At 40.9% G+C, this 23,926-nt stretch overlaps 1 protein-coding gene across 9 annotated transcripts in view; it reads right to left on the reverse strand.

The window, feature by feature from the left end:
- Window positions 1-23,926, reverse strand: part of ZNF131 (zinc finger protein 131) — a 51,194-nt gene that overhangs the window by 24,548 nt on the left and 2,720 nt on the right. For 7 of the 9 annotated variants that reach the window (XM_074386116.1, XM_039463422.2, XM_074386105.1 and 4 more), the window contains exon 4: window positions 9,657-9,801. In XM_074386116.1, coding sequence (XP_074242217.1) covers window positions 9,657-9,801 — 145 coding nt within the window. Of the gene's footprint in view, window positions 1-9,656; window positions 9,802-11,332; window positions 12,318-18,185; window positions 18,310-23,926 lie in introns of all 9 variants that reach the window. The other 2 variants (XM_074386110.1, XM_074386118.1) reach the window with 2 other exon arrangements.

Here is a 23,926-nt window from a genome sequence, read left to right on the forward strand (position 1 = left end):
AAGAGGGAAACTCCATCTCAAGAAAAAAAAAAAGTGTTAACAACATTTATGCATGACTTACGCTGATGTGATCACTGATACTACTTGGGCTCTGGAAGACATTTATGTCAGCTTTAAGCCACTGGCCAGGTTTATTATAAATGACAAACTTGCCCTAGTAGACATCCTCCCTATGGGACAATGTGGAGCCTGTATACTTGCTAAAACATCTTGCTATACTTAGATTAATGCCCAGGGCTAAGTGGAAACGTCAATACAGAAACTGAAAGACAGGTACCTGTTAGTCCAGGATGAACCTTATCGGGTGGGTGTATGATTAAGGTCAACACGGCAGAGTGGCCAAATCCTGCTGCTTGAAGTTCTGCTGACTTCAATAAATACTTAAATAGACCCAGTATGAGAAAAACTGAATAGATTAGGTCCTGTTCCCTATTTTTGGGGGGCTTTTCAGATGCAGTTTCACTCTTATTGCCCAAGCCAGAGTGCAATGATGTGACCTTGGCTCACTGCAATCTCCAAATTCTCCTGCCTCAACCTCCTGAATAGCTAGGATTACAGGTGTGTACCACCACACCAGTCTAGTTTTTTTTGTATTTTTAGTAGAAATGGAGTTTTACCATGGTAGCCAGGCTGGTCTCGAACTCCTAACCTCAGATGATCCACCCGCTTCAGCCTCCTATCTCAAAGTGCTGGGATTACAGGCGTGAGGCACCTCCCCAGGCCAGCCCTGATCCCTATGGTCAGATCAATCAGAGTGGCTGAAGGAGTGCTGTACTTACGGGGAAAATTCACCACCAGCCAGAATACAGAAACCAGGATATGGAACAAGACGACTCTCCATGGATCCTGTTTCTGCATGTCTTATAAACAAAGACATCGACAGCATTTTATTTTGGATTATCTTTTCAAAGTTGTCTGTACAGCAAAGAGCTCTGGAAGACAAGAGCCTGTCCTCTTCCAGAATGGAGGGTAGGTTTATTTCATGTCCAGTATAATGTTTCTTCTTGGGCAAAGGTTTGGCAGGTTTGCTTGCAGCTCATTATAAAAGATCTGAGTTTCCCAAAGCTCACAATTCCTCAACTGTGATGCAAACAACTGTGAGCACAGTACACACCTAGGCCCTGTGTCACCCCTATGGGACTAGGGGGATGGGGGCAAGATAAACTGGCAGAAACATGGAACTCACGCTGCTTTCTTTGCTCTAAGTAATCAAGCCCTTTTATCTCTGACTCAAGAGTCTCATGTCTTTTGCCAGCATCCATGAAACTGATTGGCTAAGTTACTAGCTTGCAAATAGGATAAAATCTCAGACCCCCACAATGCTGCCCCCGCTCAGTTCTTGACAATGACCCCATTTAAAAAAATAGGCAAAAGATTTGTTCAGGCACCGTGCCAAGGAAGACAAACAGATGGCAAAAGAGCACATTAAGAAATATTCAACACCATTAGTCACTAGAAAAACGCAAATTTAAACCACTATATACCCACGAGCCTGACTAAAATAAAAAAAGTCTGACCATATGAAACACTAACAAGGCTATGAAGAAATTGGAGCACTGACAGACTGCAGAATGAAATGTAAAATGGCACAACTATTTTGAAAAAGAGTCCAGCAGTATCTTAAAATATTAAACATGTATTTACCATACAAGCCAGCTATTCTACTAAGAGTTATCTACCAAGAAAAATGAAAGCATATTCCAAAAACTCATTACACAGATGTTCATAACCACTTTATTTGTAATAGCTCAAAATTTAAAACAACCTAAATGTCCATCAACAGGTGAATCAACAAATTGTGATATATCCATACAATGGAATACTACTTAGCAGGAAAAGGAATTATCTACTGATACACAATAACATATATGATATGAATTTCTTTTTTCTTTTTGAGACAGTCTCACTCTGTCGCCTAGGCTGGAGTGCAGTGGCGCAACCTCGGCTCATGGCAACCTCCACCCCTACTAGTTCAAGTGATTCTCCTGCCTCAGCCTCCTGAGTAGCTAGAATCACAGATGCCTGCTGCTGCAATAGGCTAATTTTCATATTTTTAGTAGAGACGGGGTTTCACCATCTTGGCCAGGCTGGTCTTGAACTCGTGACCTCATGATCCACCTACCTCAGCCTCCCAAAGTGCTGGGATTACAGGCGTGAGCCATCGCACCCTGCTTTTTTTTGAGATGGAGTCTTGCTCTGTCTCCCAGGCTGGAGCACAATGGCATGATCTTAGGTCACTGCAGCCTCTGCCTCCTGGGTTCAAGTGATTCTCCCCCTTCAGCCTCCCAAGTAGCTGGGGAATCCACCATGATGCTCGGCTAATTTTTGTAGAGATGGGGTTTCACCATGTTGGCCAGGCTGGTTTTCAACTCCTGACCTCAGGTGATTCACCGGCCTCAGCCTCCCAAACTGCTGGGATTACAGGCATGAGTGACCATGCCCAGCATAAATTTCAAAATAATTATGGTAAGTGAAAGAAATTAGACAAGCACTACCATACCATTACATGTACATAAAATTGTAGGGATTAAGATAGGAACAGGGAGAGAGAAATGGATTACAAAATTACACAAGGAAACTGGAGAGTGATGGATGTGATTATTACTGTTTGTGCTAACAGCTTCACAGGAATGTACATGTACGCTAAAAGTCATCAAATTGTATACTTTAATATGTGCAGCTTATTGTATATTATACCTTATTAAAGATTTAAAAATAGGGCCGGGCGCGGTGGCTCAGCCTGTAATCCCAGCACTTTGGGAGGCCGAGGCGGGTGGATCACGAGGTCAAGAGATCGAGACCATCCTGGTCAACATGGTGAAACCCCGTCTCTACTAAAAAATACAAAAAATCAGCTGGGCATGGTGGCGTGTGCCTGTAATCCCAGCTACTTAGGAGGCGGAGGCAGGAGAATTGCCTGAACCCAGGAGGCGGAGGTTGCAGTGAGCCGAGATCGTGCCATTGCACTCCAGCCTGGGTAACAAAAGCGAAACTCCGTCTCAAAAAAAAAAAAAAAAAAAGAAAGATTTAAAAATATTAAAACTACAATAACGTATCACTATATACCCAATTAGAATGCCTAAAGCAGGAGTCAGAGAACTCTGGCCTAATGGTAGCCCATTTTATGTTGACAAAGTCTTACTAAAATACAGCTAAACCCAGTCATTTACATGCTGTCTATAGCTGCCTTGCCACAACAGCAGATCTGACTAACTGCAACAGAAACTATATGGCATGTAAGTCTAAATACTTACCTACCTTTAATAAAATATTTGCCACCTCCTGGCCTCAAGTTTAAAAAAAAACCTTGACAATATCAAGTGTTGGTGAAGATAGGGCATAAATGGTTGTGTTTCAGCAAAAATGTAAATAATAAAACCATCATCTTTTTCTTTTGAGATGGAGTCTTGCTCTGTTGCACAGGCTGGAGTGCAGCAGCAAGATCACCACAGCCTCAACCTCCTGAGCTCAAGCAGTTCTCCTACCTGAGCTCCCCAAGTAGCTGGGACTACAGGCATGTGCCACCACACCCAGCTAGTCAAACATTTTTTTTTTTTTTAGAGCTAGGGTCTCACCATGTTGCCCAGGCTGATCTTGAACTCCTGGGATCAAGGGATGCTCCTGCCTTAGCCTCCCAAAGTGCTAGGATTACAGGCATGAGCCACCATGCCCAGCACATAAAACCACTTTTTAAAAAAAACTGTCAAAACTGTTTTCCAAAGTTAAACGTACGCCAAATAACTAAGCTGTATTCCACTTCTAGATGTTTACTTAGAGAAAGGAAAACACATATCCACTCAAAGATCTGTATACAGCAGCATTATTCTAATAGACAAAAACTAAAAAAAATCCAAAGTCATCAGAAAAACAAATTGTAGTATACCCACACTGTGGAATATTACTCAGCAATGAAAAGGAACAAAATAACACCCACAACCACATGGACAAATCTCAAAAACACAATGCTAAGGTATATAAAATAAAACATGAACTTTGTACTGTACACTACAGGAAAACTACAGTGATAAAAATCAGATCAATGATTGCCTGGGGCTAGAGATCAGGATCAACTGCAAAGAATCATGAGACAAGCTTCTAGAATGATAAAAATGTTCCCCTGATCTTGACTGTGGTGGTGTCTATATCACTGTATAAAATTACCAAAATTCAAACTCTACATTTAAAATGCGTAAATGGTATAACATGTAAATTACATCTCAACAGCCTGGGGAGGAAGAATCTACAAGGTTAATTGCAGCTTCCTAACAACAGCAACCTCATATACAGTTGTTGTTTTTTGTTTTTTTTGAGACAGTCTTGCTCTGTCATCCAGGCTGGAGTGCAATGGTGAGATCTCGGCTCACTGCAACCTCCACCACCTGGGTTCAAGCAATTCTCCTGTCTCAGCCTCCTGAGTAGCTGGGACTAAAGGCACACACCACCAACCCCGGCTAATTTTTGTATTTTTAGTAGAAATGGGGTTTCACCATATTGGTCAGGCTGGTCTCGAACTCCTGACCTCAGGTGATCTGCCTGCTTCAGCCTCCCAAAGTGCTAGGATTACAGGCATGAGCCACCATTCCCAGTCTATACACAGTTTTAAGTAAACAATAATGTAATTTCAGCAAAGCAAAATGAGAAGCAAAATGAGGTACTAATTTTTTTTCAGTGTCGTTCAAAATGTTTACACTATATTCCAAAAATAATTCCATAATGCATATGTGAGAAGATATGCACCTTCTGTATCTGCAAAAGAGTTAATAGGATTTCCTTAAGTAGTCCAACTAAAATAATTTTTATTCTTAAACTGTTTGGCCTGTTAAATCATATGTCTTCACTACTAAGGTCCCATAGAGGTCTTGGTTACCGTCATTCCTTTGATGACAAATATTTGCTCCATTAATACAAAATTAATACCTCACTTTGGAATGCCCCAGTATCAATTCTACCATAACTTTCTCCTTAAGGATCAACTTATAGTATCATCCGTTGGAACGTATTTTAAATGACAAACTCAACTTGTCCGGTATCAACCTCCACCTCCCAGGTTCAAGCGATTCTCCTGCCTCAGCTTCCCCAAAGTAGCTGGGACTACAGGCACACACCATCATGCTGGCTAATTTTTGTATTTTTAGTAGAGACAGGGTTTCACTACGTGAAATGTGGGAGCACTAATATGATTATTGTTGTAATGGAAAATATAAAAGATAAAAATATAGAATAATAGAAGTACCTAAGTCAACCTGCTTCACTCAGTGAGGAAAAGCTTCAGGTTGCTGGCTCTCACCTGAGCCCAGAAAGATGAGTAAGATTTCACTAAGATTTTGCCAATGAACAAGCAGACAGATGGCAATCCAAGAAATGAATAGAACATATGCATAATCATGTTATTATGTGGCAGGTACTGTTTTAAGAGCTTTACACATACTACTTCCGTAAAAGATAAATCTAAAGCAGGATAAAATATTCGGAGATTTCATCTGACTCAGAGCTCACTTTTCAATAGCCCTAACCACAAGGCATTTGTAAAAAACAATTGGCTGGATGCAGTGGGGCTCACACCTGTAATCCCAGCACTTTGGGAGGCCACAGCAGGCTACCTGAGCTCAGGAGTTCCAGACCAGCCTGAATGACATGGTGAAACCTTGTCTCTACTAAAAATACAAAAATTAGCCAGGCATATAGCGGCGGGAGCCTGTAATCCCAGCTACTCAGGAGGCTGAGGCAAGAGAATCACTTGAACCTGGGAGGCGGAGATTGCACCACTGCACTCCAGTCTGGGCAACAGAGTGAGAATCCGTCTCAAAAAACAAACCAAAAAAACAACAATCAACAGCAACTATTTATCATTGCAGCTACTGTGGTGCATTACAAGTTTGGGCTATCAAGAAGCTGAACAAAAACTGAAAGGGAAAACTGGAGAATGAGATGTTCATAGGGGGCTTTAAAAAGCTCTGAAGGCCGGGCACGGTGGCTCGTGCCTGTCATCCCAGCACTTTGGGAGGCTGAGAAGGGTGTATCACCTAAGGTCAGGAGTTAGAGACCAGCTTGGCCAACATACATGGTGAAATCCCGTCTCTACTAAAAATAAAAACAAATTAGCCTGGCATGGTGACATCTGTAATCCCAGCTACTCGAGAGGCTGAGGAAGGAGAATCGCTTAAACCCAGGAGGCGGAGGGTGCAGTGAGCTCAGATCGTGCCATTGTACTCCAGCCTGGGCAACTCAAAACTCTGTCTCAAAAAAAAGCTCTGACTTATGCCAGAGAACCCAGAAGGCCACGCACATGCACAGAGCTGTATAGATGTCCAGGAAAGACCTTAGCAAACTTTCATCTCTACCTGACCTTGAGGTTCTGTTAACACAGGAAGTAAAGACAAAAGCAGTTGTAAACTGCTTGATGGGACACTGATGTTGTGCCCTATAAAGAGAGATCCCCAACATAAATGTGGAGATTTACTGATTTAGGACATATAAGAAAATTTCCATCCAATGATCACTTTGTTCAGTAAACCACCTAAGCAGAGACTTCAATGGCCACACACACAAAATATAGACTGTACAGAATCATAGGAAAGGACTTACAGAAGTCCAGAAAAGTCACTAAACCAAGTAACGGTAAGAAACCATGTCTGGCTCATCTAAACTAGTTCCAGTGGGATAGGGAATTAAACTTCAAATACAGCATGTAGTTGAAGATAAAGTTGGAACAGATACTCTGGAGAAGCAGATCACTGCTTTTGAGGACTATGTGCAGTCCACGGATGTGGCTCCTTTTAAGAAGATTTAAAATCCATCCTGGATCACTGCATTTAAATAAAAGTTTCAAAGATCAAAAAAAAAGAAACGACGTTTGGCCAGGTATGGTGGTTTATGCCTGTAATCCCAGCACTTTGGGAAGCCGAGGTGGGCACAGCTCTTGACCTCAGGAGTTCGAGACTAGCCTGGGCAACATGATGAAACCCCGTCTCTACAAAAAACACAGAAATTAGCCGGGCATGGTGGCAAGTGTCTGTGGCCCCAGCTACTTGGGAGGCTAAGGTGGGAAGATTTCTTGAGCATGGGAGGTTGAGGCTACAGTGAGCCAAGATTGTGCCTCTGCACTCCAGCCTAGGTGACAGAGTGAAACCCTGTCTCAAAAAACAAAACAGAACCAAACCCAAACAAACCATGTCTGAGAGACAGAAAGCGGGTGGGAAGGTAGGAGGTAGGATTTAAATACAACTTATTTAAAAATATCCAATTTTTGGCCAGGCCCAGTGGCTCACGCGTGTAATCCCAGCACTTTGGGAGGCCAAGACGTATGGATCACAAGGTCAGGAGTTAGAGACCAGCCTGGCCAAGATGGTGAAACCCCATCTCTACTAAAAATACAAAAAAATTAGCCAGGTATGGTGGTGGGCACCAATAATCTCAGCTACTCAGGAGCTTGATGCAGAGAACTGCTTGAACCTGGGAGGCAGAGGTTGAAGTGAGCTGAGATCACACCACTGCACTCCAGCCTGGGTGACAGAGCAAGACTCCATCTCAAAAAAAAAATTTTTTCAAAAAAACACAAAAACCAAAAATCTATATACGTATTTTCTTGAGACGCAGTCTCACCTCATCTCCCAATGACAAGAACTCAATTATATTTCCCAAATCCAATTTAGGCCACTGTTACAGAATGTTTCACTGTTCTGCTCTCAAGAATCTCTCCAAATTGACGTACCACGCACTACCACGAGCAGCAAAAGGGTCCCACAGAACGTTCTTTCATTCAAGATTTAACCACATTTCATTCAAGGCTCTCATTCAAGATTTAACCACAAATCTGGCATCACTCCATCTATATACATTTCCTTTAATCTTTTTGAGAAGAGATGGCCTGGTCAGGTATATATCCTCAGAACACATCTTTATTTTGACATCCATACTCAGGTCTCTCTGCAATAGAGTACTGATCTGGTTTTAATTGGCATGCATGCATCTGTCTATTCACAAATGTTTCCTGTACACCTGTTATATGCCAGGTGCTAAGAATCAAAGAATATATATACATATCAAGCTCTTGTCAGAAAAGTTTAATCTCAAACTGTCAAACTAAGAGATGAAACTACAGATGAGTGCAGTTCAGTAAGTTATCTAAATTTTTATCTCTTAAAAAAATTTTTCTCCAGCCAGGCACAGTGGCTCACACCTGTAATCTCAGCACTTTGAAAGGCTAAGGTGGACAGATCACTTAAGATTGGGAGTTCGAGACCAGCTTGGGCAACATGGTGAAACCCATGTCTCTACTAAAAATAAAAAAATTTTGCTAGGGATGGTGGCAGGTGCCTGTAATCCCAGCTACTCAGGAGGCTGAGGCAGGAGAATTGCTTTAACCTGGGAGGCAGAGGTTGCAAGTGAGCCAAGAGCATACCATTGCACTCCAGCCTGGACGACAGAGCAAGACTCCATGTCAAAACAACAACAACAAAAAAAACACAGGGTCTCACAGGGTCTCACTCTGTTGCCCAGGCTGGTATGCAGTCAATGGCGTGATCACAGTTCACCACAGCCACAACCTCGCCAGGCTCAGGTGATCCTCACCTCAGCTTCCTGAGTAGTGAGGATCACAGGTGTGCACCACCACACCCAGATAATGTTTGTATTTTTTTGTAGAGACGGGGTTTCACCATGTTGCCCAGGCTGGCTGCAAACTCCTGGGATCAAGCCATCCATGCACCTCAGCCTCCCAAAGTGCTGGGATTACAGGAGTGAACCACTGGGCCTGGGCCTGGCCTAATGTTTTCTTAATACTTCTTAGGAGAAATTTTAACACTAGGAATGCCTCCTCAGCAACTGATTTGTTCTTATATTCTAACAATGAATAATGTAACTGAAAACTCTTTTTCTTTTAACTAAGTGCACTTAGAGCTAGATCTAGGCCATCTACGATGTAGACTTATGGTATGCACTTTTGGCTATCATACTTCTAACATGAAATGATTATCACCTTATTCCCACTTGATCTATTTATTTCCACCAATTTCCCTATGTTTAAATAGTGTTATGTTAATCTTTGTAAGCCAAACCCTTTGCAAAATAAGGCTTGGTACAAACAACAACTTGAATCCAACAAAACTTTTTTTTTTTTTTTTTTTTTTTTTTTGAGATGGAGTCTCACTCTTGTTACCCAGGCTGGAGTGCAATGGCGCAATCTTGGCTCACCGCAACCGCGGCCTCCTGGGTTCAGGCAATTCTCCTGCCTCAGCCTCCTGAGTAGCTGAGATTACAGGCACGCATCATCATGCCCAGCTAATGTTTTGTATTTTTAGTAGAGACGGGGTTTCACCATGTTGACCAGGATGGTCTTGATCTCTTGAACTCATGATCCACCTGCCTCGGCCTCCCAAAGTGCTGGGATTACAGGCTTGAGCCACCGTGCCCTGCCAAAACATTTTATAGGGATCCAGATCCTTAAAAAGCTGTCTAGATTTATTTTGTTAGATACCAAAAATGCTACTTTATTTAATCTTAGCAGTTTTAACACATGAATAGAATATCAAAGTCAAATGAAAGAACAATCAGTATCCAGAAGATTTTTTATAGATTCTTAAATATTCTTAGTTCTTCACTAACAGAATGAACATGACTGAAAATGACTATCTGAACCCCATGAAAGAAATAAGTACCTGACTTCAAGGGCTTTGATAGCTTCTAGCATTTGTAGAAACTCTGCTGCTTTCCATACATCATTGGCTTCTTCTTCTCCTTGTATCATTAATTTTGCTGTATATGTGAACTCAATTAAATGGCGAAAGGCCATTTTACTAACACCTGTAAAGAAGATGTACATTAGAGCATGTATTTATATTGACTCAAAATTTTGTAACATTTAGTAAAGAAAGAAAAGCTAAGGGCTTGGAGTTTTATTAATATTTTTTATTTTTGGAAACTATTTTCTGGCAGAAATCTCATTAGCAATACAGTAATACCACAGTCAAATTCCAGCACTACCTAGCTGGAAAATCTTAAACTACTTTAAGATTTTCCCCAAAGATTTCTTGAGGCTCTTGGAGAAAGAACAATAAGATTGTATCACTCAAATATATGAATTGGCTATTACATGTCAGACATGCTATATTTCTTGCCAGGGAGATTACAGCTGTGCCAAGTCAGCTCCAAAATCTTCAATAGTTTTTCACAACTTAGCAAACAAAATTTAGTATCTTTCTGACTTTATTTCAAGGCCTTTCACATTATTTTCCTATTTACCTTTCCAAATTTTAAACTGTTTCACATATACACTGTATACTATTTCCTAAACCCTGCACTTTCTAATAGCTGACTTGGCTTTATTAACACCCTCCTAGTTGAATGCTTAATAATTTTATCTCTGATTATACTCATCCTACCACCCCTTAAAGGTCCAACTTTAATGGTACATGTTCAATGAAAACTTTTAACATTCAAGAACGTGAGTCTACCCTTTTAACACATTTTTTAAGTGTACATGATTGACTATAGGTACATTGTACAGATCTCTAGAGTTTGTTCATCCTGCTCAGTTCAAACTTTACGCCCACTGATTAGTAAATGTCCATTTACTCCTCCCTCCCAGCCCCTGGTAACCTCTATTCCACTCTGACTTCCAATTTTAGACAGCTCATATGAGTGAAACTAACAATTTTAGATTCCTCATATAAATGGAAATATGCAGTGTATGTCTTTCTGTGACTGACATTTCACATAGCATAATGTCCTCAATGTTCATTCATGTTGTTGCATATGCAGCATATCCTTGTTTTTAAAAGCTGAATTCCATTAGATACATACACTACATTTTCTTTATCCATTAATCTGTTGATGAATACTTAGGTTATTTCCTCTCATGGCTACTGTAAATAGTGCTGCAATAAACATAGGAGTGCTAAAACTTCAAGATCGCGATTTCAGTTCTTTTGGATAAATGCCCAGTAAGTAGGACTGCTGAATCATATGGTGTTTTCTTTTAATTTTGTGAGGAACATTCATACTGTTTTCCATAATGGCTGTACCCATTCCCACCAACAATGTGCAAGGATTCCAATTTATTCATATCCTCACCAATACGAGTTATCTTTTTTTTTTTGAGAGGGAGTCTTGCTCTGTCGCCCAGGCTGGAGTGCAGTGCTGCAGTCTTGGCTCACTGCAACCTCAGTCTCCCAGGTTCAAGCAATTCTCCTGACTCAGTCTCCTCAGTAGCTGGGATTACAGGCGTGCGCCACCATACCCAGCTAATTTTTTTTTTTTGGTATTTTTAGTAGAGAAAGGGTTTCACCATGTTGGTCAGGTTGGTCTTGAACTCCTGACCTCATGATCTACCCACCTTGGCCTCCCAAAGTGCTGGGATTACAGGCGTGAGCATCTTTTTTTTTGACAGCCATCCTGAAAGCTGTGAAGTGATACCTCATAGGGTACTGATTTGCATTTCCCTGATGACTAGCGATGCTGAACATTTTTTTCATAAATCTGTTGGCCATCTGTATGTTTTCTTTGGAGAAATGTCTATTCAAGTTCTTTGAACATTTTAAAAACATTTTTAATTTTTTCTACATCATTTGGACTGTAGAGTTGCCACTTTTTTTTTTTTTTTTGAGTTATCACATTTTTTAATTAGGCAGATTTTTTTTACTATCAGTTGTGGGAGTTTCTTATATATTTTAGGGATTAATTCCTTATCAGTTATTTGGTTTTGCAAATATTTTCTCCTTAGATTTCCTTTCACTCAGTTTTTTCTTTGCTGTACAGAAGGTTTTTAGTTTGACGTAGTCCCAGCTGTCCATTTTTTGTTGTTGGCTATGATTTTGATGTCACATCCATTGAAATCACTGCTAAGGATGACATCATGAAGTTTCCTCCTCATGTTTTCTTCCAGGAGATTTACATTTTTAGTCTTATGTCTAAGTCTCTAATTCATTTTGAGTTTCTTTGTACGGTAAAAGATAGGGGTCCAATTTCATCTTTTTGCATGTGAATATCTAATTCTTTCAACATCATTTGTTGCAGAGAATATTCCTTCCCTATTGTGCATTCTTGGCACCCTTGAAGATCAGTTGACCATATTATTTGCATGGATTATTTATAGGCTCTCCATTCTGCTTCATTGTTCTGTACGCATGTCTTTATGCTAGTCCCATACTGTTTTGGCTACTGTAGCTCTGTAAAATATCTTGGTATCGAGAAGTATGATGTTAGCTGGGCGCAGTGGCTCATGCCTATAATCCCAGCACCTTGGGAGGCCAAGGCTGGTGGATCACCTGGGGTCAGGAATTCAAGACCAGCCTGGCCGATATGGTGAAACTCAGTCTCCACTAAAAAAGAAAAAAGAAAAAAAATTAGCTGGAGGTGGTGGTGCACACCTGTAATCCCAGCTACTTGGGAGGCTGAAGCAAGAGAATCACATGAACCCAGGAGGCAGAGGCTACAGCAGACTACAATCACATCATTGCACTCCAGCATGGGCAACAGAGCGTGACTCCCTAAAAAGAAAAAAAAAAAGTATGATGCCTCTAAGCTTTGCTCTTTCTCAAGACTGATTTGGCTATTCCAGGACTATCTGTAGTTCCATATGAATTTCTGAATTGCTTTTTCTGTTTTCATAAAAAAATAAAAATAAAAATAAAAAATTCCATCAGGATTTTGAGGGATTGTATTGAATCTGTAGTCCACTTTCCGTAATATAGGCTGGATATTCCTCAGATGAAAAGCTTGAGATCACAACTGTTTTGGAGTTTAGAATATTTGCATTATACTTAACATTGTTTGAGCATTCCAAAACTGAAAATCTGAAATCCAGAATGCTGCAACAAGCATTTCCTTTGAGTCAGGTTGATGCTCAGAAAGTTTCAAATTTTGTAGTTCAGATTTTTTTTTTTTTGAGATGAGTCTCACTCTGTTGCCCAAGATAGAGTGTAGTGGTGCAATCTCAGCTCACTGCAACCTCCACCTCCTAGGTTCAAGCGATTCTCCTGCCTTGGCTTCCCAAGTAGCTGGGCCTACAGGCACATGCCATCATGCCTGGCTTATTTTCGTATTTTTAGTAGAGACAGGGTTTCACTACGTTGGCCAGGCTGGTCTTGAACTCCTAATCTCATCATCTGCCTACCTCAGCCTCCCAAAGTGCTGGGATTACAGGCATGAGCCACTGTGCTTGGCCAGCAGTTCAGATGATCAAATCTGAGATGCTCAAATCTGTATGGACAATTTAACAATATTAAGTGTTCCAAATCTATGAAGATCTATTGTGGCTTTAATTTCTTTGAGATGGAGTCTTGCTTTGTTACCCAGGCTAGAGTGCAGTGGTGCATCTCTTCACTGCCACCTCATCCTCCTGAGTTCAAGCAATTCTGCCTCAGCTTCCCAAGTAGTGGGGACTACAGGCACGGGCCACCATACCTGGCTAATTTTTGTTTTGTAAAGACAGGGTTTCACCATGTTGATCAGGCTGGGCTTGAACTCCTGACCTCAAGCAATCCACCCACCTCTGCCTCCCAAAGTACCCAGGCCCAATTTCTTTAATGTTTTGTGGTTCTCAGTACTGCATGTCTCTTACCTGCGGTGAAAGGTTAAGCTTATTCCTAAGCATTTTATTCTCTTTGGGGCCGATATAAATGGGACTGTTCTCCTAATTTCCTTTTCAGATGATTCATTGTTAGTGTTTAAAAATGCAAGTGATGTCCAGGTGCGGTGGCTCACGCCTGTAATCACAACACTCTGGGAGGATGAGGTGAGTGGATCACCTGAGGTCAGAAATTTGAGATCAGCCTGGCCAACATTGTGAAATCCTGTCTCTACTAAAAATATAAAAATTACCAAGGCACTGTGGTGGGAGCCTGTAATTCCAACTACTCTGGAGGCTGAGGCAGGAGAATTGCTTGAATCCAGGAGGCAGAAGTTGGCAGTGAGCTGAGGTCACACTACAGCTCTTTAAAAAAAAAAAAAAAAAAAAAAAAAAAAAGCAACTGACTTTTGCGTGCTGATTTTGTATCCTCCATCTTTACTAAATTTATTCTAGTAGTTTTTTTTGTGTTGTCTTTAAAGTTTTCTATACATATAAGATGGTAATCTGCAAAAATGAGACTGACTGCTTCCTTTCTGATTTGGATGGCATTTACTTTTCTTGCCTAATTGCTCTGTCAAGGATTTCCAGTACTATACTGAAGTGGTGAGAGTAGGCATCCTTGTCTTATTCCTTGATCTTAAGAGAAAAAAGTGTCACCTTTTCACTGCTGAGTATGTTAGCTATGGGCCTTTATTATGCTGAAATAATTTCCTTCTATTCCTAGTTTGTTCAGAGTTCTTACTGGGAAAGGGTATTAAATTTTGCCTAAGGCTTTTTCTTCATCTATTGAGATGCTCATATCATTTTTCTCCTTTATTCTGTTAGTATGGTATATCACATTTATTAATTTTCATATGTTGAACTATCCTTGCATCCTAAGGATGAATCTCCCTTAGCCATAGAATATTAATCCTTTTACCTTGCTGTTAGAATCAGTCTGCTAGTATTTCACTGAGGATTTTTCATCTATATTCATCAAGGATACTGAGCTATAGTTTTTTTTGTGGCATCTTTGTCTTGCTTTGGTAGTGGGGTAATGCTGGCCTACAAATGAATTTGGAAGTATTCCTTCCTCTCCAGTTTTTTGGAAGGCTATGAGGATTGGCATTAATTTTTCTTTTAGTATTTCATTGAATTAATCAATGAAGCCATTTAGTCCTACGCTTTGTTGGGAGGTTTCTGAAAACTGATACAAGTTCAACAGCAGTTGTAGGTATGTTCACACCTTCTAGTCCTTCATGAATTAACCCATCTATGCCTAGTGCTCCATTATTAGAATGCTAAGCACGTGGGAGTTATTTATACCCTACTGCTCAAAGTCATCACCAAGGTCTGATTTTTCAAATTAAAAAAATTACAACCTCAGGCACAAATGGGTTAACAATGAAACATTCTTTACTACTTCTCCAAGCCTCAACTCTGTACTGGTTGTGATAATGATAGTTTATGGACATCTCTTGACTATAAGCTACTTGAGGAAAACGATTTTTGATCTGTACGCTCACATCACAGTACCTAACAGTGCTTCCTAAAATGCAGGAACACAAAGTGGTAATAAATGAATAAACACTAAAGTCACTTTTTCTTTTTTTTTTTTTTTTTAAAGACAGAGTCTTGCACCGTCACCAAGGCTGGAGTGCAACGGTCTGATCTTAGCTCACCTTAGCTCTGCCTCCTGGGTTCAAGGGATTCTCTTATTCTCCTGCCTCAACCTCCCGAGTAGCTGGTATTATAGGTTCCCACCACCACGTCCAGTTAATTTTTTCTCTTTTTAGTAGAGATGGGGTTTCACTATGTTAGCGAGGCTGGTCTCAAACTCCTGATCTCATGATCCGTCTACGTCAGCCTCCCAAAGTGTTGGGATTACAGGCATGAGTCACAGTGCCTGGCCTAAAGTCGCTTTCAGAATTATGCATTTATCATTGATACTTCTCTTTGCCAGTTTTGTGTTTAAAATTTAGTCCTAAAGTGATAGGCTGTTTCAGAAAACAGTAAGAATACTGGTGGAATATCATTTAAGTGTTCAAAAGCAGCATCCCCTATTTGTGTAAACAAAGGTTACTGGCCAGGCATAGTGGCTCATGTTTGTAATCCCAGCACTTTGGATAGCAGAGGTGAGCAGATCACTTGAGGTCAGGAGTTCGAGACCAGCCTGGCCAACATGGTAAAACACCGTCTCTATAAAAAATATACAACAATTAGCCAGGTGTGGTTACGTCTGACTGTAATCTCAGCTACTGGGGAGGCTGAAGCAGAAGAGTCACTTGAACCTGGAAGGTGAAGGTTGCAGTGAGCCAAGATCACGTCACTGCACCACAGCCTGGGCAACAGAAAGAGATTCCATCGCGCAAAAAAAAAAAAAGGAAGGATATCATTCAGGAAGCTACAACTTTCACGTTTTACTCACAGCTCTTCCATGAACTGAGTGATGTGGAGCAATTCAGAACCTCTGAGCTTTAGCTAATGTCTAAAAGTAATCTGAATATTGATAAACACCGTAAAATATAGTAAGACCAAGTTACCCTCCATCAAATAAACAAACAAAGTAAATGGACTTGGCCCGGCATGGTGGCTCACACCTGTAAATCCTAGCATTGTGGGGAGGCGGGCAGATAATGAGATCAAGACTATCCTGGCCAACCTCATGAAACCCCGTCTCTACTAAAAATACAAAAAAAATTAGCTGGGCATGGTGGTGCAGACCTGTAGTCCCAGCTACTCAGGAGGCTAAGGCAGGAGAACTGCTTGGAGCCAGGAGGCAGAGGTTGCAGTGAGCCAAGATCACGCCGCTATGCTACAGGCTGGGCGACAGTGCGAGTCTCCGTCACAAAAAAAAAAAAAAAGTAATTGGACTCACTAAGGGCTAGTTTTGTTTGGTTCCCTTAGTAATTTTTTCCCCTTCTTGCTCTCATTTATCCTTTAGTATTTGAGTAGCCCAAGGAAAACACAATTAGCTTTTGCTGCATTTCAGTTTTGGCCAAAAGTTTAAAAGCACAGGAAAAATTTTTTTTTTTTTTGAGATGGAGTCTCACTCTGTCGCCAGGCTGGAGTGCAGTGACGCGATCTTGGCTCACTGCAACCTCCACCTCCTGGGTTCAAGCAATTCTCCCGCCTCAGCCTCCCGAGTAGCTGGGACTACAGGCGTGTGCCACCATGCCCCGCTAAGTTTTGTATTTTTAGTAGAGACGGGGTTTCACCATGCTGGCCAGGATGGTCTCGATCTCTTGACCTCGTGATCCACCTGCCTCGGCCTCTCAAAGTTCTGGGATTACAGGCGTGAGCCACCATAGTGAAACCCCGTCTCTACTAAAAATACAAAAATTCAGCTGGGCATGGTGGCACGCACCAGTAGTCCCACCTACTCGGGAGGCTGAGGCAAGAGAATTGCTTGAACCCGGGTGGCGGAGGTTGCAGTGAGCTGAGATCGCGCCACTGCACTCCAGCCTGGTGCCTGGAGACAAAGTGAGGCTCTGTCTAAAAAAAAAAAAAAAGAAAAGAAAGAAAAAACAATATGTAAATGTTTCCCAAAGTAGAATGAGATTTTGATTTTTAATCAAACACACATACATACCACTTACTACATATATAAAAGGCACAGCTCTAAATACTTTACAAGCATTAACTCAATCCACATAACAACTCTATAAAGTGATAAAACCCAGATGGTCTGACTCCTAAGTCTATGACAAAGATTTTAAATAGCATACTAAAAGGATAAACATTTTAAACTTTTCCTTTCATGCTCTCATTCACTACAGGTTCACAATCTCTTACTCATAATTCAAGTCCGTCCCAATTTTTTTTTTTTTTTTTTTTTTTTTTGAGATGGAGTTTTGCTCTGTTGCCCAGGCTGGAGTGCAAAGGTGCGATCTCAGCTCACTGAAACCTCTGCCTCCCAGGTTCAAGCGATTCTCCTGCCTCACCCTCCTAAGTAACTAGGATTATAGGTGTGCGCCACCACACCCGACTAATTTTTGAATTTTTAGTAGAGATGGGGTTTCACCATGCTGGTCAGCCTGGTCTCGAACTCCTGATCTCATGATCATCCTGTCTCGGCCTCCTAAAGTGCTGGGATTACAGGCATAAACCACAATGCCCAGGCAATTTTTTTTTTAACAGACACACATACACCTACCCCTTCATGTTATTCTCTGGTGGTAGGAAGGGTGAATTACTGCTTATTCTTCCAATTTACATCTTGAGTTTTAATAGTATTTTTACCAGAAAGGCTTTGCTGAACTCTGAGGGAACCATATGCTAGGAATGTAAACTAATTTAGCTAGAAAAATCTTAATACCACCAATATTCTCAAATATATTAGAATTTCATTATCATTCCTCTGATTTCCTGCTCAAGTCCAAATACCTATTGACAATCTCTTGAGGGGAACCTACCACTTGGAGAAAACTCCATATGCTATGTACTGTCAACACACAGCCAGTCAAAAAATGTGGTAAGGACCAGGCGCAGTGGCTAACGCCTGTAATCCCAGCACTTTGGGAGGCCAAAGAGGGCAGATCACTCGAGGTCAGGAGTTCGAGACCAGCATGGCTAACATGATGAAACCCAGTTTCTACTAAAAAAATACAAAAAATTAGCCAGGCGTGATGGCACGCACCTGTAATCCCAGCTACTCAGGAGGTTGAGGCAGAAGAACTACTTGAACCCAGGAGGTGGAGGTTGTAGTGAGCCAAGATTCCGTGACTGCACTCCAGCTTGGGCAACAAGAGCTTGGGCTTCATCTCAAAAAAACAAAAACAAAAACAAAGTGATAAGCTTGGAGGTCAGGCATGGTTGATTTCAAATGACATGGGGCTATGTCAAGTCCTCATTCCACTTAGAGTGAACAGTAACATGCATGGCTGCTAAACTATTAATATTTGCAAGTATTATATATGTTCTGTATTACCCTAGAAAAATTCTAAAATCTGGAAATTTGAGAAGTATGTTTGGCCTCCAAAGATTTGAATAAGGAATTGTGGACCTAGCTCCCTGTCTTGACTGATCAGAATCACCTGTAGACTAAATAAAGTACTGGTACTAAGGGCTAGGTGTGGTGGCTCATGCCTATAATCCTAACACTTGGGGAGGCCAAGGCAGGAGGACTGCTTGACGCCAGGAGTTCAAGACCAGCATGGGCAAAATAGTGAGATTTCTTCTCTACAAAAAGTAGGCTGGGCGTGGTGGCTCACACCTGCAATACCAGCACTTTCGGAGGCTGAGGCAGGCAGATCATTTGCGGTCAGGAGTTTGAAACCAGCCCGGCCAACATGGTGAAACCCCTTCTCTACTAAAAACACAACAATTAGCTAGGCGTGGTGGTATACACCTGTAATCCCAGCTACTCAGGAGGCTGAGGCATGAGAACTGCTTGAACCCGGGAGGTGGAGATTGCAGTGAGCCAAGATCACATCACTGCATCCCAGCCTGGGCGACGAAGCGAGACTCCATCTCAAAAATAAAAATAATAATAAAAAATAAAAATATAATAACTAGCTGGGCTTTGTGGCATGTGCCTGTAGTCAGAAGGCTGAGGTCAGAGGACTACTTGAACTCAGGAGGATGAGGTTGCAATGAGCCATGATAGTACCACTGCACTCCAGCCTGGGTGACAGCAAGACCCTGCCTCCAAAAAAAAAAAAAAGTACTGATATATGATCTTTGGAATCAAAACTGGGATAAATATCTAAGTTTTTTTAAAAAAATTATTATGAGCACCCTAGGTGTTTCTTACATGACCAGCCCAACACTGTCCTAGGAACAAACACCAGTGACCTAAGTAGCTAACATGAACCAAATTGGTAACACTTGTTCAGGTAAGCGAAGTGATGGTAGATGTAATTATAATCTATCAATACTAGTTTGGTAACAGAAATCTCATCAATCCCTTATTCCTTTCATAATAGAAGTGTGCAGAATACAATTTTTCTAAACGTATCTAAGGAAAATGTTAAAGTGAACAACTTAATCTGAGTCTTCTCCCTAACAACAAAGGAGTAAAAGGGAGCAGCGTTCTGGCATTCCTCTATACTTAGGGAATCTCTGCAACCAGTCGAAAACTCATACTCAAAAAGATGTACAAACATGTACAAGGATGTTTTGTCCTTGATAGTAGGGACTAAAATTTCTAGACACCATGGTAGAGTTGCTGTTACAGAGAAACTAAGTGCTATGGATCTGTGGTTTCAGGTGAAGTAGAAAAAGAATGAATTTAGAAAATTGGAGGTTCAGGTTAGAAGGTTGTGTGTTCTGAACAAGGGATGAACATTTTTTGAAGATTTTTATGTGGTATGAATCCAAGCCACAAAGCTGAGCTGGGATGCATTAGCTTCAATAGCAATAAATCTGATTTGAAGTCAAAGTTGGTTCTAATCAAAGGTAACTTACTTTAACCAAGAACAAAGAAAACAAGGAGGGTGAGCTCATCTTGCACCTAATGAGTTTATACTCATAGAGAATATTACAATCGAAATTTCTTTTATATACATGTCACCTGCTTTTACACAATCCTTTAAGTCAGTGGTCCTCAACACTGACTGCACATTAGAATCATGCTAGGGCAGGGCTGCTCAAATTTTACTGTGCATAGGCATCATCTGGGGATCTTGTTCCAATTCAGCAGGTCTAGAGTGGAACCTGAGTCTACATTTCTAAGAAGTTTAAAAATGAAGCCCATGTATCACTAGTCCTCAGATAACCTGCACAACAAGAACCTAGAGAACTTCTAAATACAGCTGCCTGGATCCCACTCCTGAAAGACATAATTATCTGGAGATAAAACCAGGGCATTTGTATTTATAAAAGCTTCCCTGGTGTTTCTAATGCCCATTTAATGTGCCATGCTGTAAGTCATTATTTATATTTTACAAGTGGGGGAGGGGGGTCCCAGTTTTAGCTAAGATGGAAAAAGCACACTCCACCCTATCTTGTCTATTGATTACAACTAAAAATACATAAAGCAAATATTCAAGGACTCTGAAAAGCAAGTTGAAGCAAGCAAACAGGAAAGAGAAATCAAAACTCAAACAGTAGTAGTTTCTTGGTTTTTTTCTCCTACATGTGTCAGTTTAGAGGACAGCCTAACTCTCATTAACTGTGCAGTGAATGGAGACATAGAAAAGTTCCAAGAGAAACTCATTCTGACTAGAGAACCGGAAAAGACCATGAATGTGTGAGGGACAATGGGGAGGGGTGAATACCTGGTAATTTTTCTTCTTTCTCAGTTCTGCCTCAAGGCAAGCCCCAGTTCTGAGGCTACACACCTATGGCTGTCTCCTAAACTCTAAAAGAAAGCTCTTCCGGCTGGGTGTCGTGGCTCATGCCTGTATCCCCAGCACTTTGGGAGGCTAAGGTGGGCGGATCATGAGGTTAGGAATTTTGAGACCAGCTTGACCAACATGGTGAAGCCCCATCTCTACTAAAAATACAAAATTTAGCCAGGTGCAGTGGGCACGGTGGTGCGCGCCTATAATCCCAGCTACTTGGGAGGCTGAGGCAGGAGAATTGCTTGAACTCAGAACTCAGAAGGCGGAGGTTGCAGTGAGCTGAGATCTCACCACTGCACTCCAGCCTCCGCAACAGAGCAAGAGTCCGCCAAAAAAAAAGTCTTCTGACAAAAGAACTAGGAAAAAGATGATTATCTGAAGAGTATGGAGAAGGGAATTCATCTTATTTTTTTCCTTTCACTTTTCTCTCTCTCTACATTTTGTTCAGGAAACAAACCCCTCTACAGAAAACGTATGAATGCACAGAGAAGCTAAAATCCCAGTTTCCTCACCAAAGAACCATGAAAAGAAACTCTGAGGACCTTGTATACAAAGGAAATCATGGAGAGGAGAAAAGTCCTCTAAATTTGTGTATACAATCTCAAGTTCACCACCAAGATGCCCATGTGTGGAACTGACCCAAGGCAGCAGAGCAAAAGCTTTGAGAACTGCACAATGGCATGGATGGCACATCTAGGACGTGAACGGCAATAGGAAGGTTTGAAAACCAAGTTCAAATTGGACCCATAGGTCACAGAGGGAGTCTGAACCTAACCAGGTTGACTCCCCACTAAAACAAAACCAAAAAGATTTTCCAGGATTTTAACAGCACCCAGTCTTGTAACAAAATATTCAAATGTCTATGACGTATTCCAAAATTACAAAGGTAATATGTAATTCCAAATTATATATTTTTACAAATGAAAAACAAGGAAGCTAAGATATCTAAGGTCACACAACATACTGTTAAAGTGAGGGCTAAAACTGTTTCCTAACTATATGCCCAGGGCTTTCTCCACAGCCAGGTGATCTTGCTAGACAGCACAGTAATCCCAAAGTTAAGGGCTTAAGATACTGAGACAAATTAATTATTCAAACCTGAATCTGATCAAATGACAGAAATAAAAAGAGTGTTTATCTGTTTTGCTTTCTTATCTATCTAGAGTTCAAATATGAAGACTTGTGTGTGCCACAGAACATAACAGGCCAGAGGTACAAGAGAAAATCTCAAGGTAATTAGTCTTCAGAAGACGAGACTCTCTGCACTCTCCAGGCATTATGCTCACTTTACCAGTAACAAATATTCCAGTTTCGGGCACTTATTTTTTAAGATTTAAAGATTCTGCTCAGACTCAAACTCCTTTTTGAAATCTTTCCTCTCTAAGGAAGACCACATTCCCTCCTCAGTGATACCATTTCATAGTAACAGTCTTTGTAATACTTTCTGCACTGCTTATTTGCCTGTTACTCACCTGCTATGAAATTTTTGAGTTAAGGGACATCTTATTCATTAATTCATCTCCTGGGTCTAGCATAGTACATAATAGGTACTCAATATGATAAACTGTCCTTTTTTTTTTTTGAGAGAGGGCCTTGCTCTGTCACCCAGGCTGGAGTGCAGTGGCACAATCATGGCTCACTGCAGCTTCGACCTCCTGGGCCTGAGCAATCCTCCCACTTCAGCCTCCCGAATAGCTGGGACCACAGACATGTGCCACCACACTCAGCTAAATTTTTTAAGTTTTTGTAGAGAAGGTGTCTCCCTAATGTTTCCTAGGCTGGGCCCCTGTTTATTAAGCTTTGACAATGCACCAAATACCATGCCAGGCATTCTGCATGTTATTGCAATTAGTCTTTATAAGTCTATGAATCTACTTTTCAAATGAGAAAAGTATGCAATTGAGGTAAAGTAACCTGCCTGGGGTCACATATTTAATAAGTCTCAGGTGAATGAATTCATGGAGGCTTCCTTTGTAGTAGAAACCAGTATCATCAGAAGAGTTAGATTCTCACTTTTCTAAGTTTTGCAGATTTCCATTATTCCATCTCTGTCCTGATCATAGATATCAAAAGATAATCTAGCTGTGGATATATCAGCTAAAATGCTAAACCAAAATTAAAGAATATTCTTAATTCATTTGTTTTCTTTACTCCCCTAGGCATCAAAGGGGAAAAAAAGTTTCTAGGCAACCCATTCAGAACAAAGAATATGTACACAATGAAACAGATACAAGCTAATGCCCTTTTCGGCCTTAGCCCACCTGCATCCAGGTGAAAAAAAAAAGAAGAAGAACCAGATATAAAACCAAAACCGAAGAACCCTGAAAGAAGCTAAAATTCTGCAATTATGTAGGCAAATGGATTTATTTCCTACTGTTTCGAATTTTGACAGTCGTGGTAGGGAAGGAGTTACTGCAGTAGCAAAAGACAAAAGCATGGTAATTAATAGCACAAACTTAATTCCTTGCTAGCTGGGCAACCGTGGGCAAGTAACCTTTTAGAGCCTGTTTTCCTGATGTGTAAATTATTAGAAATAATACATCTTTTTGTTTGTTTGTTTATTGTTTTTAAAGAAGAAGAAGAAACACAGTCTGTGTTGCCCCAGGCTGGCCTTGAACTCCTAGGCTCAAGTATTCCTCCTGCCTCAGCCTCCCGAGTAGCTAGGACAACAAGCACAAGCCATTGTGCCCAGCATCAAAGGATTGCTGTGAGCCTTAGATAAGACACAAACTACATATCACAATGCCAGGCAGTTGGCAGGTTATTATTAGAAAAATGTCTAGCAAGTACATAAATAACTTTTTGTTTCAAGGTAACAGGTATTCATCTATCCCATTCAATAACCAGTAGAATTTCCTCTGAACACTACTTCAGTTCATCGTTCCTAGCTTTCTCCCTATTATGGCAGGCCACTTCACAGTGTGCATGTCACCTGTACCTCTGCTAATACATCATTACTTCTGCTGTCTAAGAGTACAGTAAAGCGTTCTACTAGTAACCTGTAGCATCTCCACCAGTCTAAAATATAAGCCCATTGAACAAAGACGGTAATTCATTTTTAATACGTGTTTTCAAAAGACAATGACCACCGGTT

This window comes from Saimiri boliviensis, chromosome 1, assembly GCF_048565385.1.
Source record: "Saimiri boliviensis isolate mSaiBol1 chromosome 1, mSaiBol1.pri, whole genome shotgun sequence".
In the NCBI taxonomy this organism is placed as follows: Eukaryota; Metazoa; Chordata; class Mammalia; order Primates; family Cebidae; genus Saimiri; species Saimiri boliviensis.